We start from the raw sequence: 17,807 nt of genomic DNA, 5'->3' as shown, positions 1-17,807 counted from the left end.
GGTCCTGTCCATCACTGTCTCAGCCCCAGCCTGTTATGGAATATTACTTCAACTATGTAAAGATGCGTTACATTTATTTATGTCATGGAATATTACTTTAACTGTGTAAAGATGTGTTACATTTGTTTCTGCTGCACTTGTTTCATGATGTAAGGATGTGTATTTAATTATGTAAAGATGTACTGCATGTGTTTCACCTTGCCTGTCTAAAGTACCTGATTGGTCTAATAAAAAGCTGAATGGCCAATAGCTAGGCAGGAGAGGGATAGGTGGGGCTGGCAGATAGAGAGAATAAATAGGAGGAATCTTGACTTGAGAGAAGAACGAGGAGGAGGAGGAGGAGGAGGAGGAGGAGGAGGAGGAGGAGAAGAAGAAGAAGAAGAAGAAGAAGAAGAAGAAGAAGAAGAAGAAGAAGAAGAAGAAGGGAATGATGAAGAAAAAGAAGGACATGCCTGGCAGCTGCCACACAGAGAGACATGAGAAGCAGTGAAAATAAGATATAGAGAAAAAAAAAGAAAGAAAGAAAGAAAGAAAGAAAGGTAGAAAGCCCTGAGGCAAAAGGTGGATAAAGAGAAACAGGTTAATTCATGTTAAGGAAAAAAAGCTAGTCAGAAACAAGCTTAAGCTAGGCCAAGCATTCATAACTAATATTGTCTGTGTGTCATGATTTAGGGGGTGGTTGGTGGCCCAAAAGAAAAAGCCTGGTACACCAGTCTCTCCTGCAAGGAGGTCTAACAAGTTGTTAGACCCGGGAAGGTTCATCTTGGCAAACAAGCTTCTCCTCTGGCTGACACTGGGCTTCAGCCTTTTCTTTCCTCTGCCCTGTGACTCCCAGGGAAATTCCAATTCCTTGGGGAAGAAATAATCCCACAGATAAAGGGAAGGGCACAGATTTAGAATTTCACCACTCCCACAGGATAGTTACAGTAATATTACAAAATATTAAATATCACTCTTGATTGCCTCACTGTAACCATGAAGATACTTAATTTTATGTTATGTAGCTGTTACCTCAATAAAAATTTTCAAGATACATAGTTATGATAAAAAATAATAAAAAGCTGAGCTTCTAGAATTCTGTCAACTCCACGCTCACTACATTGTTAAGCTTAAATCATGTGTTTTGACTTAAATTCTCCCACACTGTTGTGGTTTGTATAAGGTTTAAGTGTCCGGCAGAGGTTCTTGGAAACTTGGTTTTGGTGTGGGGATGATCAAAAGTGGTAGAACTAAGAAGAGGCAGGGCCTGACTAACATGCCAGTGGGAATCAACAGCTGTCTCATGAGATGAAAGGCCCACTCAAGGGGAGGGAAATCACACCTGGTATGGGAAACCTAGCCCACCTCCCAGGGCTAGCGAGATCATGGGCATTAGAAAAGAATCTATTACAGCCACTTTGCTGTACCAGCATAGTTCTTTACTCCATTTTAATGTATCCTATACCCACAGATAAGTGTAGCTGCCACCCTGCATCAAAGAAGCTTCTATTCAGAGCCGATGGAGACCATCACAGAAAAACACATTCCTGGGGAACCCAGCCCTGATGGGTACATCTACATCATGGTGCCAAGAACATCTCAGAAGAAAGGGTGGGTCTACTATAAGAGGTGTAATACCAGGAAGTCTGTGGTGAAACAGTCTTTCCTAGAAATGGGTGCATAAACAAGACTGGAACAACAGCAATATTAATGGATGTACTAACGTGGAAGGGGGAAACTTTCATGGGCTCCTACCCTTAGACCAAGAACTACAGACAACTAACAATTGCTGGGAGAAGGAGAATTTGCCTTCCCAGGGAACTAGGCTCTCCCAGGGATGAGCCCCCTTATTGATGGCCATCCCTGAAACCATATACACACAAACAACAAAAATGGACTCAGCACATTGTATTTATATGCTTGTGCACACACACACACACACACACACACACACACACACATATGTGACAATAATAACTCAAGAAAAAGAGGCTACCAATTTGAGAATAGGGGCATGGGGGAGTTGGGGGAAGGATACCTGGGAGAGACTGGAGGGAGGAAAGGGAAAGGGGCTGGTGTTGATGTAATTCTATTCCAATTAAAAACATTTCTAAAAATAAGTAAATAAATTAAAGGAGGTAGGGCCTGGTGAAAGGTGGTTAGTCGTTGCCATGACTACCCTTGGATGGTATCAATGTGTCCTTTGGAACCCTGGTTAATTTTCTCAGTTTGACTGGATTTAGAAGCAACACAGAAGCACAGTACTGTGTATGTTGATGAGGGTGTTTCCATAAAGATTTAACTGAAGAGGCAAAACCCACCATGAATTTGGGCAGCAACATCAACGGGTTTGTGGCTCAGACTGAATAAAAAGGACAAAGCCAGCTTCTACCGATGCAATGTGACCAGCTCCACCACGGTCCTGCCTCTACACCTTCCCCACTATGGCGGCCTGCGTCTCAAGCTGTGAGACAAAACAAAACCCTTCCTTCAGCTGCCTTTTTCAAGTATTTCACTGTAGTAACTTGAAAGTAAATAATTCCCATGCTCTCTCTCTCTCTGTCCCCCTGACCCATGGCTTTTCTGATCCTAGCAAGTTGTAGTAGGCTTCTTTCCTACTGTGGGTTGTGACGGAAACAAGAGCGTGACTAAGTCTTTCTTAGCTCAGGGAAATCAAGATGAATGACACACTGTGAGTATAGACATTCTACAGCTGATTGACAAATGAATGAGTCAACTCCCTGTCTAACCTTATTTCTGGAAGCTCTACCCAGTTGCCCTATGTTGTCTCAACCAAAGGGAAGCTCCTGAAATTAGCATATGTTATCAGCAAATGTGGAATGACTCAGGTACTTGAGTAACATCAGTTAGAAGTAATGTCGAGGGAAAAGCTGAAACGCCAATATGAAGTCAGAGAGATCAAAGGGACCATGGGGATGAATACATCCAAGCCCGCTGTTTTTTTCAGAGAAGCTAGCTGAGGTTGAAAATGGTGGTGGAGGACTGTGGCAAGACTACATACCAGACCAGACCCAGGACTCTGGCTCCCAGGCCAGCTCTCATGCCATGACACTGGAGTGTGGCTAAGGAGGCCATCGGGGACTCCATCCTGGGCTAAGTCACAGACACCATTCCATTTTTCCCACAGTTTCTCTGACCAACCCTAATACTGCTGGAGGAAATAATGTGTGGTTAATTCCCAGAATGGATACCATGTAATAGTACTTAAAACAATGTGATTCCAAGAACATTTGACATCCAAAGGAAACATTCATCCTACTTGATGACTTAAATTAAAAAAAAAAATCCCCTGGAGATAGATTGTTCTTTGTTTGTATATATACATATATGTAATTATATTTTTCTCTATATAACACAATTTAGCCTTTATTAGAGTGTATATTGGAGGAGAGCAAGGTGGCTCTTTGTATAAAGGTGCTTGCTGCCATGCCTGATAATCTGAGTTCCATCCCTGGAACCCACATGGTGGAAGGAGAGACAGACTCACACATGTATTGTGACATGTGTATGCATGTAATTTCTATACACACACACCCACACACACACATCTAAAAGAATGTAAAAAAGGTAAAAATCTCCACATATTTACATTTTGTATATATGCCCAGAAGACAGAAAACTACATCAGAATGTTGCAGTCAACTTCTCTGGCTGAAGGAAACATGTGCAGGGCTAATGGAAGGGTCTTTCATATGTCCTAGTGCTTAGAAGAAGATAGGTCGGGTTATTTGAGACGCAGTCTCTGACCTGAGCCTGGCTAGTTGATGAAGTGGTGAGCTCACTAGTTTGAGGGAAGGTGTAGTAGGCAGCAGACATTGAAAAAAGTCCCCACAGTTTCAGTGAAGACAAAGATCTACCAAGGAAGCCATGTTTTGTAAAGAAAGTTGGAAGCAGAAATGGAAATCTGGTTGCCAAGAAATTAGGGAAACATGTTTGATCTGAACAAGAGAAACTAAGCTATAAAGACTGATGTGAGAGCAGTATGTTCCACTTGCAGAAGACACACTATGAACAGTCAGGTTCCTACCCTGAAACTCTGCTAGGGGAATAAGCTAGGGCAAAAGCTGTGTGAATGCTGGGGAATGCCTCCACACAAGGACTCGGTGCATTAGGCTGTCTCAGAACCAGGGGCTCTGATCTGGGCCGGAGCATTCTCGATGCTCAGCCTCCCTAATTAGCTGCAGCTGATTGACTCCAGTAGCAAGACAGACTGAGGGAACTACATATGCCACCAGGGAGAGAGTCCAGTCACCTGGCAGCCCCAGCTTATAGAAAAGCTCAATTAACTGATATTTAAGAAGCCAGAAGAAATAGTATATTCCCACATTCCCAAACCCAGATCTAAATGATGTAAGGTAGAACTTGAACTATTAGCAGACCTAAATCTCCCCCTTTTTCCACGTATCTTTTCTTGCAGTTTTAAGAAATAAATGGGGAATTCTATACATATTCTTTGCAAATGTCATTTTCACAAATTCATGCATGGAACTATATCTGTACTCTTTGTTAAAAAGCAAATGCAGAAAAGAATAAGTGCAGGAAGAAAAATGTAAAGCTTTATACAATATGGACAAATGCAAGCAAAATTTATGAGTCAATAGAAATTCTTTCAAGTCTAAGACTCTATGTTTAAATAAGTTCAAAGTAATAAAGTACCCATATATATTTTGATGAAGTATTCACATGCATGCACATTTACAAAGTTGATTTATTCCAGACTATGGTCTTCTGGGGGGAATTAATTGACAAACATTTTTTTCTCTGACTGTAAACAGATTTAAGCACTTAAGACGTTACCTTGTACAGACTCGAGAGAGTTTCTACGGTTTCACAGACTCTGCTTGCTTTCAGCCATTCTTTATAAGCCTAACAGCGCTCAGTAAGTGTGCCTAAGGGGCATCAGAACTTGTTCTAACCCGGCCACCAGAACTAGTCTGGGCTGTTCCATCTTGCCCAGCAGGATTCAGAAGGAAATACCTTGGCAATGGTCTAGGTAAAACAGAGCAATCCTGAAGCTCTGTGGTCTCAGCTCCACTTACAACCACACCAGTGAGCAGAGCTCTGAGCAAGACACTAAGGCTGAGGTTTACTAATGGTGCCTTCAGGATGAGGGAGGCCACACCCAAGTCAACTGTGGCTTCTTCCAGAGATTTACCACGTCTCATCAACGCCAAAGGAAAGGAAATTGCTCAACTTCTCTCCAAAGCACCAGTTGGTTTATCGTTATGTGTTCTTTACTTCTGTTCCGGCCTCTTACCTTCACTTAGGGATGCTCTCAAGGGCAATAATGCCAAGATGAAGGCTGGATGAAGGACCGCAGAGAAAGCCATTGGTCTGACTGTCTGAAACAGATAAATTATGAGAAAGGGGATTTTAGTTAGCTGTAATTCCTAGTAGGTTTCACAGGCCAGCTGTGGTCAGTGAAAGGACTAAAATCTCTCATTCTTCTTCTTCCCTTGTATCCATGTCATCTGCCTTTGGAGGAAGAATTCCCATTTCCTGTCTTACGAAATGTTCCTTAGGTCATAAATGAGGTGCAACTGATAGAATCAGAAGCCCAGGCCCCCAGGGACCTGTGTGAGCCCTGAAGACTTCCTCTGTGGTGGGTTACTGAGGCGTGGGGGCAAGAGCTCAATGGTTAGCCAGTTCACTGGAATCATCCAAGCAAAGCCAGAAAAGCAAAAAATGACACAAACGCTGATTAGAAAAAGGACAAATCTAATCTCAAAAGGGCTCAGTTCAAATCAATCTCTTGAGGGGCTAGAGAGATGCTTCAGAGGTTGGGAGTCCCTGCTGCCCTCGCAGAAGACCTGGGTATCATTTCCAGCCCCCACTTGGTGGCTCAAAAAACATCTGTAACTCCAGTTCCAGGGATCCAGCACCCTGTTCTGACCTCTGCAGACACTAGGCACAAGTATGGTACACAGTCATATCTGCAGGCAAAATAACTATACAAAAAGCAAAAGAAACTAATTATTTAATTTTTTTTAACAACTAAACTAAAAGACTAAATCACCCAAGCCATCTCCATGCTTCTCTTTTCCTCTCACTAAAATTCAACCTGGGAAAAGTTAGCATGTTCCAGGAGACAGTCGTTCTCATTGTTCAATACAATTTCCACTTCGTTTTGGTTTCTGTGGTTTTTTGGGTTTTTTTTTTGTTTTGCTTTGTTTTGGCATTTTGCCTCTGAAGAGAGCCTCAGATTACAGGCCAAAAGAGTTCCCCTGATTCGTAAGGTCCTTTGATCAGAGGACAATCTGAAGGAAGAGAGAGTAAGGATGAATGACCTCAGAAGGGCCAATTCACTTCTAATTTAATAGCAAGCTCATTCATTAGTCAGGGGAAGCGTTAATCTTCACTTTTCTCTTCAGGACTCTGAGTCAGCAGGGAGATTCACAGAACGATTCATAGAAAGCCGTTTTCTGCCCTTGTCCTGTTGCCCAGATCTCATCCAGAGCTAGAAATTCTGTGAGTCTGTCTATGAGTTCTCACTGCCACCGTCTCTGTTCATTTTCAAATAGTGTGTTACAGGTAAATTGGAACCACAGCAAAGACAAGGATTGGGTAAAGTAAACGACTCTCTGGTGGTCAACAGTGCCCGTGTGCTGAAGTAGGGGGCAGCCTTTCTCCACATTTCCGGTCAGCGCTGTTTTCTACTCTTGGCAAACACATCAGTCCATTCATACCTGATCTCTACTTAGAACTGCGTGGTCTGACTGAATGCCAGAACCAGGGGGAGGGATAATTCAAGGAGAAACTGTGCATGTGTGCATGTGTGCATGCCTCTGTGTGTGTGTGTGTGTGTGTGTGTGTGTGTGTGTGTGTGTGTGTATACACTCATGCTGTGGTGCATATGTGGAGGTCAGAGAACAGGCCCCACCATGTGGGCTCCAAGATCAAGCTCAGGTTGTTAGGCTCTACCCTGGCTAATAAGTTTTAAATGGCTTCTACTTCAGTCTGTTGTCACACTTGTTCTGTGCCATTGGGGCTGTCAGGGTCTTACTGTACAGTCACGTGCAATACAGGAAAAGACAGCACATACAGAGTATGGCTCGACCATGCTTTGGGTTATCCACTGGGGATCTTAGACTGTGCTCTCTGCAGACATAGAGGACCCCTGCATAGTTGTAGTGGCTTCACTGGACCACCATCATCAACCCGAGGACCATGGGCAGCAGGACTATGAGTCCTCACTGTTGTCTGGAAGCCTCCTGGCAAAACCAATAACGTTCTTGAAAACGGGCCGAGTGGGAGTTGGCAGCTGCAATATTTCAGAGACTCAGTGGAGCATTTCTTCGGAAACCACCCAGGAATAACAGTCCAACAGCCAGAAGCTGACAACATGTGGAGAGATAGACACCACTTACTTGCGAACTCTGGGGGACAGCATTATGCGGTGTAACAGGGCCTGCTCCAGTTACCCTAGGCTGAGGGGGCACCTGTTTCTTGATGGGACCATGAAGAGCAAGAGTTCCCAGCAGATTCAAGAACCAAAAGGAGGCAGGTGTGGCTGAGGGGAGGGGATGTGTGGGGAGGAAGCCCAGGGATGAGATTGAAGGTTTGTGGAGAACAGAGCAGAAACAGCAGGCGTTATATTTGAATAGCTTGGACTGCCACGGTGAAGCCCTAGAGAGATTTCACAGAAGTATACTGAGTTGATGCCCGCAGAACAGAGCCCAGAGATGGGGAAAGAAACCGGGGAGAAGTAGAAGGAGAGATGGAGTCGGAGCCAACAGTCCAGGTGACAACAGAGGACAGGGTTTGGACTGTGGAGGTGGTGTGGTGGTGTGGTGGGGTCGGTCAGAGATTTCAAAAGCCGAGCTGACAAGCCAAGGAGTGGTGACCAGATGACACATCAAGAATCTTGGCTCAAGCCTTTTGAAGAGCAGAATCACCATGTAGCAAGGCAGAAGCCTGGGTTGGATGGCTTGGGAGTCTCTATCAAATGTAACACAAATTGCTAAATGCTCTTATTAATTAAAAAAAAAAACAAAAAAAAAAACCAGAGCCAGATATTGGGGTGAATGCTGAAAGATCAGAGAGACAGAACAAGCCATAGCCAACCTCACCTCGCCAATTCCTCATCTGATCCTGTTTCCTCAGACTGAAAGTCTCTGAGTCCTCACCCAAAAGGTTTTAGTTGAACTGCTGCTGCTAAAGCCTCTAGTTTCTGGTCCTCACACCTTACATCCCTTTCTGCTTCTTGCCTTCACTTCCTGGGATTAAAGACGTGTGTCACCACTGCCTGGCTCTGTTTCCAGTGTGGCCTTGAACTCACAGAGATCCAGATCTCTACCTCCCGAGTGATAGGATTAAGGCTACCGCTGTCTGGCCTCTATGTCTAATCTGGTGGCTGGCTCTGTCTTCTGATCCCCAGATAGTTTATTAGGGTACACAACATATTGGGAAACACAACGTATCACCACAATCAAAAGCTCAGCTCCAGATAGAAGTGTTAGATGCTTGTTTGATCTGCAAGAAAAGACCTTAAGCAGCCAGCTGAATAACATGGAATTCCTGTCCATCAGTAGAATGTCAGATGCACAAGGGACTATGTGATGGCCCAGATAGGAATAAAGACAGAAAAAGGACAAGTCCAAGCCCAGAGCTTTGGGATATGTCACAGACTACACTAGTTCTCCTGACCACACATGCACCATACAAAGACAAATGAAAAAACGGGGTAAGCTTGGCTTTCAAGCACTCTCAAGGATGAGGGACGTGGGTGAGTGAGCTGGTAGATCAGTATCTACCTATGGAGCAGAAATTTCCCATTGCTCAGGGCACATCATGTCCAGGCGCCCAGCCTCAGATTCACTCAGCAGCCTCAGAAGATCCAAGGCTCTCAGTGAGCAGCATTCTACTCCTGTAAGAAAAGGAAGGCATAGGGTGTGTGTCTGTCTGCATTACTGAGGCCTTTCCCCAAATCGGTTCTTTCCCACAGCTTATCATCATTGAATAGACTCGGTGCCACTAGCAAAAACAGATCGAGTTTCAGGCGCACTGTGCAGCAGAGTCCCAGGACGTGACTGCCACCCAGGAAACATCTGGGAAAGGAAGAAAAACGGATACCAGTTTTCACCTACCCTCTCCTCTTCGCTTTCAACTTATTTTAATGGAAGCACAAATTAATTCCCTTTCAGGTCTTTTGGTTTTTTTCTGTCACCAAATATTACCCAGGTCCATAACCTTTGGCACATGTGGGGTTGGGGAGCTGGAGAGAGAAACTGGTACCGGTTTTGTAATTTATACTCTACTTGTCCACTCAGTCCTGCCTCTCCATTTCTTTGCTCATCTCTGGGCTCCATTCGGTGTCCATCAACCCAACAGGCTTCTGTGAAAATCTTGCTTGCTTCACTGTATTCTTTGAATGTCATACCTGCTCATTAAATCTGGTGTGCAAGCTCCTATTCTCACTGAAGATCCTCTGACTACCCTTCAGCGTGAATGTTACATGCATAATAAAATGCACTTCTAAGGAACATGTAGTGGGCCTTCCCTTACTGGAATTTCTTGTTCAGCCACGACTAAAATATTTATTCCTGGGAAGTCTCTCTACCACAGATAATCCTCCTGAGACACAGTCAGAGCGATAGTGGCGTGCTTCCCTAAACCTGGGTGTGTTGCCAAATTCTTCAAAACTGGCTGGCTGACCCCCTGCTATCACAAGCCAATGCCATTTAAAGCAGTTTGTGGATGGTGTGTGTGTCTCTCTGTGGGGTGTGTGTGTGTGTGTGTGTGTGTGTGTGTGTGTGTGTGTGGTGTGTCAAAGAAAGGTCTGTTTTTAGAATTGAACAGTCTCCAAGAGAGGTTATGGTAGACCACATGTCTCAACAAATTTCTAAAAATTGAAATCATAGCAAGAATTGTTTTCAACCTCAATGAGGAAAAACTGGAAATCAATGACCAGAGCTCTGGGCTGCAGTGTAGAGTGCCATGCGTTTGGGGCAGTTCTTCATCATCTCCTTTTTCAATTGCCATTAGGATTGGTGAGGCCCTCTGAAGGGTTCTCACTATTTCTGTATAAGACTGATGACCCCCAGTTTCCCTCCGGTTCCCTTCTCCTCAGGTTCCACCACCAGGACAAACACCTCCTGAAGGTTCTAGCATTTCTTCCCCATCCCAACTTTACATCCCTCCAACGGATAACACGTGTCCACCAATTTCATAAAGCAAATCCTGACATAAGGAGCTGAATCAGTTCCTGTGCAACTGATTTCATTTTAAAACAACGTTCAGTTAAACGTTTTTGGGATGTGTGACCTCAGTTTCAGTTAAGGCTTAGTCTCTGAGTGATAGCTGAAGCCAAAAGAAAAAAATGGTAAAATCAAATGCAAAGAATATTCTTGATCAAAAGAGATGCAGAAATTTCCTGTATGCTAAAGGTTGTATCTGAATCATTTGAGAAGAGATATATTGTTCCTATAAATGGTACTGGAACAATAACCTGGACCTCACGGGGTGTCTAACATATACTGGACTGTGATAGGAGACTCGGGGTCAAGCTCCACTCTGGTAGTTAGTTGCTGTATAACCAAGCACTACCTCTTTAAGTTGCCTCTTCCCTAGGTGAGAATGAAAGAGCCTGTCAGTATATAGGCAGGAGGATTAGAGAGATTAAGAGCAGTCTCACACGGTAAATACAGCGAGTCTTATCATTATTGCTACTGCTTTACCCCTTTAGGCAAAATATAGTCCGGATACACACAAATTCGAAATACAAATCACCAAAAGCACCTTAAAAAAAACATAGCTGCAATTTTTTTAATGTAATCTGGCAGCTATGATATAAAACCCCAAAGCAGAAAAGATAAAGGTTGATATCCTGACTATATACACAATTTTTTTTGTTTTGTTTTGTTTTGTTTTGTTTTGTTTCGAGACAAGGTTTCTCTGTGTAGTTTTGGTGCCTGTCCTGGATCTCACTCTGTAGACCAGGCTGGCCTCGAACTCATAGAGATCTGCCTGGCTCTGCCTCCTGAGTGTTGGGATTAAAAACATGTGCCACCACCGCCCGGCCCTATGTACACATTTTAAAGAAATTTTAATACTAACTAGAAATATATGGCAAAGAGTTGCTGTCCCCAGTATATAAATCTGCTAAAAATAAGATTAAAAGGCAAATAGCTACAGAAAAATATAAGTATGTAATCCGGCAAAAGAAGAAAAAGCACATACTGAAAAAGAAAAAGATTAAGAGAGATTACTTGGATTAATGAAAGTCAGCTTTAAAGAGCTTTGTGCTGATGCCTGTTACACCTGCACTTGGGTGCTGTTCCTTGTGAGCTGTCCACCTCCTGGTCTGTCATTAGAACCAGAGGTTAGACGATTTAGGCTAGGGTGGCTGGTCAGTGAGTCCCGGGGATCTGCCTCTTTCCACTTCCCCAGCACTGGAGTTTGACGCCTTTGCCACCATGCCCGGGTTTTTTCTTTGCTTGTTTTATATTACATGAGTATTGAGGACCGAACTCGGGTACTCACTCTTTCTCAGCAAGCTCTTTATTGACCGAGCTGTGTCCTCAGCACATACCATGTAACGGCCAAAGAAAACACACCTTGTCAATCAACACACATGACAAGTAGAAGGTATGATCACTGGCAAAATAATTTAAAGTATGGACAAAGGACTGACACCAGCTGATAGCTTGTTGGAAATCATGGAAACCATGCTACTGCTTGTTAGGAGTGAAAAGTCTCTGGACCACATTTTAAACTTAATAGAAAAATCTGCACACACAAAAACCCTCCCACATCCTCAGCTGATTGGGTAGCACGTGGATGTTTGAGTATTACATGTAACATTTATTACATATTTGCCTTTCCTAGAACACTATCAGTAAATAAAGGCAAGGATGGGTTAGTTCCCACTCTCAGCAAGGCACTCAGAACACCCCAAGGTAGGAAATACAGTGAAGTGTGAAAATGATCACAGGCTGTGTGTAGTGGAGGGCAGTTTTCTTCCTGGTGCTTTGCTGCCTGGCTTATAATAGCGGCCGAATTTTCTGAAAGCCTTCTGGAAGAGAGTCCATTATGATCCCCAGAGGCAGATGAGGACATGAAGGGTAGAATAGGTCGAAGGTAGCAGCTTCCCCTGTGACACAGCTAACCTGCTGTAAAGTCAGTTCTCGAAACCAGGTGAGTCACTCTGGTCCAACCCCTTCCCGTATGGCATTGCCTCTGCTGTGCTTGGACGGTGAGGAAAACCCCATCACTGATAACCGCAAACTCAGGAGAAACCCGGATGGAACTTCATTACATTAGACAAGTTAGAAACGTCACAGGGAAAGTAAAACGTAGGGGAAGCATTTTTAAAATTTGTTTTTAAAAAAGTATGAATATGTATTTTAGATCCTAAAGCATATTATTAAGGCTCCAGCACTTAACGTCATGGTATTGATATGAGAGGGACCCCGAAACCAATAGAAAGAACATAGACCGGGGATGTGCCCTGTATGAAGAGGGGTTGATTTTGTGATGGAGACCAAATTTCATCTTGAGTGATGGGTACACGCCTGAAATCCCAGCACTTGGGAGGGCAGGAGAGTTGTGAGTTCAAGGCTAGTCTGGGTTACATGGTGAGCCTTGGTTTTAAACACCCCTCCCCAAACAGTATAAACTGAGCTTCAAATGATAAACCATTAAATAAATGAATAGGATCAGTCATCTAAAAATTTAGAAAAAAAAAATAAGTTGTATCCCTACCTTCACTTTATTTTTCTTAGAAATGTGATGTGCAATGTTATGATATTAAAAACCAAACTAGTAAAAGCATTAGCAGAAATAAGACAATTTAATGTAGATGACCAAGACTTTCCCAAATTAGGCAAAGTACAGAAATCATGAAATCGTGCTGACGACATAAGTATTTAGAGTTTCTGTGCAAAAAAGGACAGCTAACGCCAGAAGCACTATGAGTAAGGAGACAGGATATTCAGACAGTGGAGTGTCTCCACTCTCAAAAATGCAGGGATGACGAATACCTGCTCCAGCGGGGTTTTAAAAATATGACACTAGCCAGCCGGGCGGCCGTGGTACACACCTTTAATCCCAGCACTCGGGAGGCAGAGGCAGGTGGATCTCTGTGGGTTTTAGGCCAGCGTGGTCTACAGAGTGAGATCCAGGACAGGCATCAAAACTACACAGAGAAACCCTGTCTCAAAAAACAAACAAACAAACAAAAAAACCAAAAAAAAAAAAAAACCAAACAAACAAAAAAAGACACTAAGTGGGACAGTCACAGGAACACAAATACTATGTGACTCCACTCATACGATGGGCCTTCACCAGTGCAGTTCAAAAGACAGAAAGTAGACCAGCTGATGCAAGAAAGGGAGAGGGGAATGGGTGTCACAGAATTCGTAACACAGACTTGCAGTTCTGAAAAGTGGAAAGAACTCCAGAGCCACTTGCGGGACAGTTGTGAGTACACTCAATGGCATCAAGCTTTATACTTACAGCAGTTTAGATGGAAACTACTACGATTGGTCCCTCACTCCATAATTTAAAAAAAAAAATGAGAAAAGGCAGCATTATGGGAGAAGTGGTTGCATTACCTGTTACACACAGAGTGTTACGATTTGGGACAGGACAGAGTTTCTGCAATGCATCAAAACAACCACGGACCAGAAAGATATCTCAGTGGCTAAAGGGGCCTGCCTAGGACACCCACATGGTAGAAGGAGGGTACCAACTCCCCTAAGTTTTCCTTCAACCTTCCCCTGCCCACTGTGGCATGAATAATGCCCCCATCCAATGCATAAACGTAATAAAAATCTATTGAAGAATAAGAGAGACCAACTCAATGTAAGAACAAGTAAAGTCATGAACAGGTCGTTACAGGACACAAATGATGCCTAAATATATAGAAATATTAAATTGTAGTAGTAATTAGCAAAATGCAAATTTAAAATGCTGTACTGGATCTCAGCTACTTGCAAGTTTGAAAATGCATATATTTGTATTAGCCGTGGTGAGGGGTGTCAGAATTTCATACATTGACTTGTACATTTACCTGCGAAGTAGGGGTGTGTAGTAAGCCTGTTGCCCCCAAACAACTCTCCTGGGATTCTACTCCCAAGCAATGTCCACATTTCAGTTCAAAGACCAATTCATTATCTTCCTTGAGGCATTGTTGCTAGTTCTAAATAGTTTTTTAAAGCACAATACCCATGAATAAGGGAAAGGGTGGATGCATTCTGCTCTGTTTCTGCTTTCGGTTAACATGAAGCCCTTGACCAAAGATCTATGTACAGATATAGAAAAAGCTTTCCAACCTGGATTTCGGAAGGAAGCTATCCACTACAGATAGCAAACTTACGTATTTAAAGGTACTTCAAATACTTTGTGTGTGTTCTTCAAATCTTTATACACAAAGGTATCTTGTAGTGATATTTATCATATGTTATGACTTGAAAGGGATGTCGGGGTGTCAAGCTGGTACATGGTAAACTCATGAGAGCTAATCTGCGTTGTCAATTTGACTGAGCTCAGAATCACTTTGGAGACGCATCTCTGGGCGTATCTGTCCAGGGTGTTACACAAAGGGGTAACCGATGAGAGATGACCCATCGTTAATGTGGGTAATACTATCCAGAGGCTGACCTCCCATATGGTATGAGAATGAGAGAGAGGGGGCTGAGGGAGAGAAGCTAGCCCGCCAACAGCTTTCCTCTCCCTCCCCTTCCTAAGTGCCAGCACGTGACCAGCTGCCCCATGGTAGACTATATCCTTTCAAACCATGAGCCAAAACCAGCCTTTCCTTTCTTAAGCTGCTTCTTGTCCAGTGTTAGTCCCAACAGAGAGAAAAACCATACGCCATCCTCCATGTTCAGTCTAGACTGGCAACAGCTGATGTTGACAGACGACATGTCTTTGCATCCACTTCCCTCCTGTTAGAATAACAGCAGCCCGTGGTTGTTGTGTTACTTCAAAACTACACAAATCAAATGCAACGTGAAGTAAGTAAAACCTGGGAGAGCAGGATAATCCAGTGTCGAGGGAAGGGAGACTGTGAGGCTGGGGTCAGCCACTGGGAAAGGAAACCTCGGGTAGGGACAAGGAAGTTTGCTTCAGGGAGGGGTTTGCTCTAGAGAGATCCTGATACGCTGTGTGTTTTGTTTTCGGTCTCACACGGTATGCTGTTTGTTTTAGTTTTTTTTTTTTTTTCCCTCCTCTCTAAGAAAGGTTTCCTGTCCAGAGAAGAGGGCCAAAACCTACTGTTCCCATAAATGAGCTGGAGAACGCACACTGTGATTTTCTTCCAGAGGCAGCAACCACCCAGCCCAGGTCCCACAGGGAACACACAGACCTTTCTCGGTCACTCAGAACCACGGCAGTGGGTCTGACTCGGTTCTTTTCTCGTACAAAGGAATACAAAACGTCAGCACCCATGCACTTCTGTGTGCTGGGGATGATGGGAAGAAGCAGGTGACAATGGCGTGGGGGTAGGAGGAGGGGAACCGGATGCCTCTGGTCACCTCCAGCCCCACTCCAAAAAAACCTCTAGAATTGGAAGTACAGCAGAGAGGCTAAGAGACTCTGAAGTGAAGTCACTTAACTACTGGATCATCATCCAGTCACTATGAAGTACACAGTTCTTCGTTAAAAGTAATAGGAAGCATTATTATTATGCAAACAAGAAAAGTGAGACTAAGCCATAAAATGTAACCTGCCCCAGGTCTATTTACACCAGGGTTTGGACCTGTTGCTGTTGTTGCTGCCCCCCCCCCCCCCACACACACACTCCGCCCCCTTTAGCAGAGTGCCTTTGGCCTGCACCTAGCTTCCACTCTCAATTCTATTTGCTCTGCCTAGGTCCACTCTCACATTCAGGTGTCTTGAGGGGAAACAGCTTGATCTCCACGTGCTTTCACAATGTGTTGCAGGCAGCTGCCGCATCCAGCCCCTGTCTGAGAGCAATCCCCATCCAGCATGCCTCTGGTCACTCACATGCCAGGCAGGGCAGGTGGCAGCCCGGATGAACAGTGAGTGGACAAGTGGCCAGTCAAGAACTGTTCAAGGGAATCGCTGTATCTAGGCTCGGATGTCAGCACCCCACTGCTCTCTCTCTAGTCTCAGAGACACTGACCCATGGAGGTATAGCTGGGCATCCTTGACTGTGAATGACGCCGCTTTCATCCAAGCAGCTTGGGAAGAGGCACCTGCTCTCTCCACCTGTGCAGAAGCCTGCCCCAACATCTGTCTCATCCGGGTGCTCTCCTCCCAGTGGAGAGGGCAGCCCCTCTTCCCAGAGAAATGGCAGGCCTGGGTGGGAGTTAAGGGTTGGGATGCAAGAGAATGGGGGCAGCCATCAACTCCCACAGGGTATTTTGGGAGAGAAGCCAAAATGGCCCAAAGGGGAATCCTAACTCAGTAAACATTTCCCCAACCACTGGAGAGAGAGAGGCCCAGGGATGGTGAAGCTCAAAACAGGCCTGGATTCGGTGGCGCTCCAGGGACTTGGACTCCGGGAGGATCTGGTGTTTTTGAGTTATCCACTAAGTAGGCGGCACTTGTCTGGCACACCTCCTGTGGCTTGAGAGTTCCTGGGTTGGCAAAACCAACCCAGGACAGGACGGAGGCGGCTGAGCTGACCGGGAGCCCGGAGGCTGCAGATCATCAAAGCGCAGGGCTCGCCCGTCGGGGAAGCGGAAGGAGACGGCGGCGCAAGGGTTCCTAGGGTGCACGGGGCCGGTACTCACCCGCCTGGCGTCCTGCTCTCCGGAGCCCGGCCGATCTTCGGCCTCGCAGGGGCGCGGGTGCGGACGTCTGTCCCGGCGTGTGAAGGCGGCCCCGCGCCCCGGCTATGAATCAGCTGCGGGGCAAGTGTCCAGGGGCGGGAGTTACGGGAAGGCGACCGAGGGGAGGGCCGAGGGGCCCTCACTGTTGCAATTTCCCGTCTCGCTGAGCACTTTTGGCACTCCTGGGACCCACAGGAATTTGCCTCCTGGTCCCAGGGGGATGTAGGGGGGACAACCGGGACCCTGCAACTGGGCGCTGTTCCCGGGACGGGGTGGGCGGGCCCGGTAGGAAGGGAAGTGGGAGAGGCCTGGGAAGGAAAAGCTGCGCCCGGAGCACCCCGCTACTCTCAGAGGGACAGGGGTGGGGGAGCGCGGGGAGCCGGGACCCTGTGCCCGGGGCCAGGTGTTCCTGCACCGAGCCACCTGCGACGCCTGCAAGACCCAACTCCGAGCGCGCTGTCAGAAAGTTGCCTGAAAGGACAAACTCGTGGGTCAAACTTATGATCGTGTTCAGAGCAAGACAAACACGTGTTGGAACAGCCGTCTATCCAGTTTCTTTCCCCTGAACAACCTGGAAAACCCCCTGTCTGACCATGCCTCCTGCCGCTACAGACCTGAATGCTTTGCCCATGGAGAGCCGATTTGCTTTCTCTCCTTAAAATGCGGTCCGATCTTTATCTGCTCAGGCGTTTGAAAGACATTTTTTGACCTCTCTTTATGGTTGTATGGTAGAATGTCCGCAGCCAGATCGACTTTTGGAATTGGCATGAAGCGATCGCGACACGTGTGGCAACTTGTTCCCTTCTGGCCTGGCCCAGAAGCTGGGAGTACCGCCCACCTGCACATTACACCTTGCTCCTGGGCAGCTAACACTAGTTCAGTGTGCGTTTGGAAACCACCTAAAAGTCACAAATGGAAGGGAGCTGAGGGGAACTGTGATAGATCAGGACGCATGGACCACGAATGAGCTCTTAGAATCAGTAACTGAGTTAATGGGACGTCTCAAAACAATGTCAGAAATATTAGTTATTACAAAAACCTTTCTTTCATGTCTGTGCACGCTTTTTC

At 45.3% G+C, this 17,807-nt stretch overlaps 1 protein-coding gene across 2 annotated transcripts in view; it reads right to left on the bottom strand.

Annotated features, from left to right (window-relative positions):
- Osmr (oncostatin M receptor) overlaps nucleotides 1–17,540 on the bottom strand; it is a 56,795-nt gene extending 39,255 nt beyond the window's left edge. The window contains exons 1-2 of one of the 2 annotated variants that reach the window (XM_059276611.1): nucleotides 17,354–17,540; nucleotides 5,258–5,342 (exon numbers count right to left, since the gene is read on the bottom strand). In XM_059276611.1, coding sequence (XP_059132594.1) covers nucleotides 5,258–5,330 — 73 coding nt within the window. In that variant the 5' untranslated portion in view covers nucleotides 5,331–5,342; nucleotides 17,354–17,540. Of the gene's footprint in view, nucleotides 1–5,257; nucleotides 5,343–16,700; nucleotides 16,965–17,353 lie in introns of those variants that run through there. The other variant, XM_059276610.1, reaches the window with a different exon arrangement.
- Between the last annotated feature and the right edge of the window lie 267 nt (nucleotides 17,541–17,807).

This window comes from Peromyscus eremicus, chromosome 11, assembly GCF_949786415.1.
Source record: "Peromyscus eremicus chromosome 11, PerEre_H2_v1, whole genome shotgun sequence".
Taxonomy (NCBI): Eukaryota; Metazoa; Chordata; class Mammalia; order Rodentia; family Cricetidae; genus Peromyscus; species Peromyscus eremicus.
The sequence above is the reverse complement of the archived record's forward strand: the minus strand, read 5'-3'. Positions and strand labels throughout refer to the sequence as shown.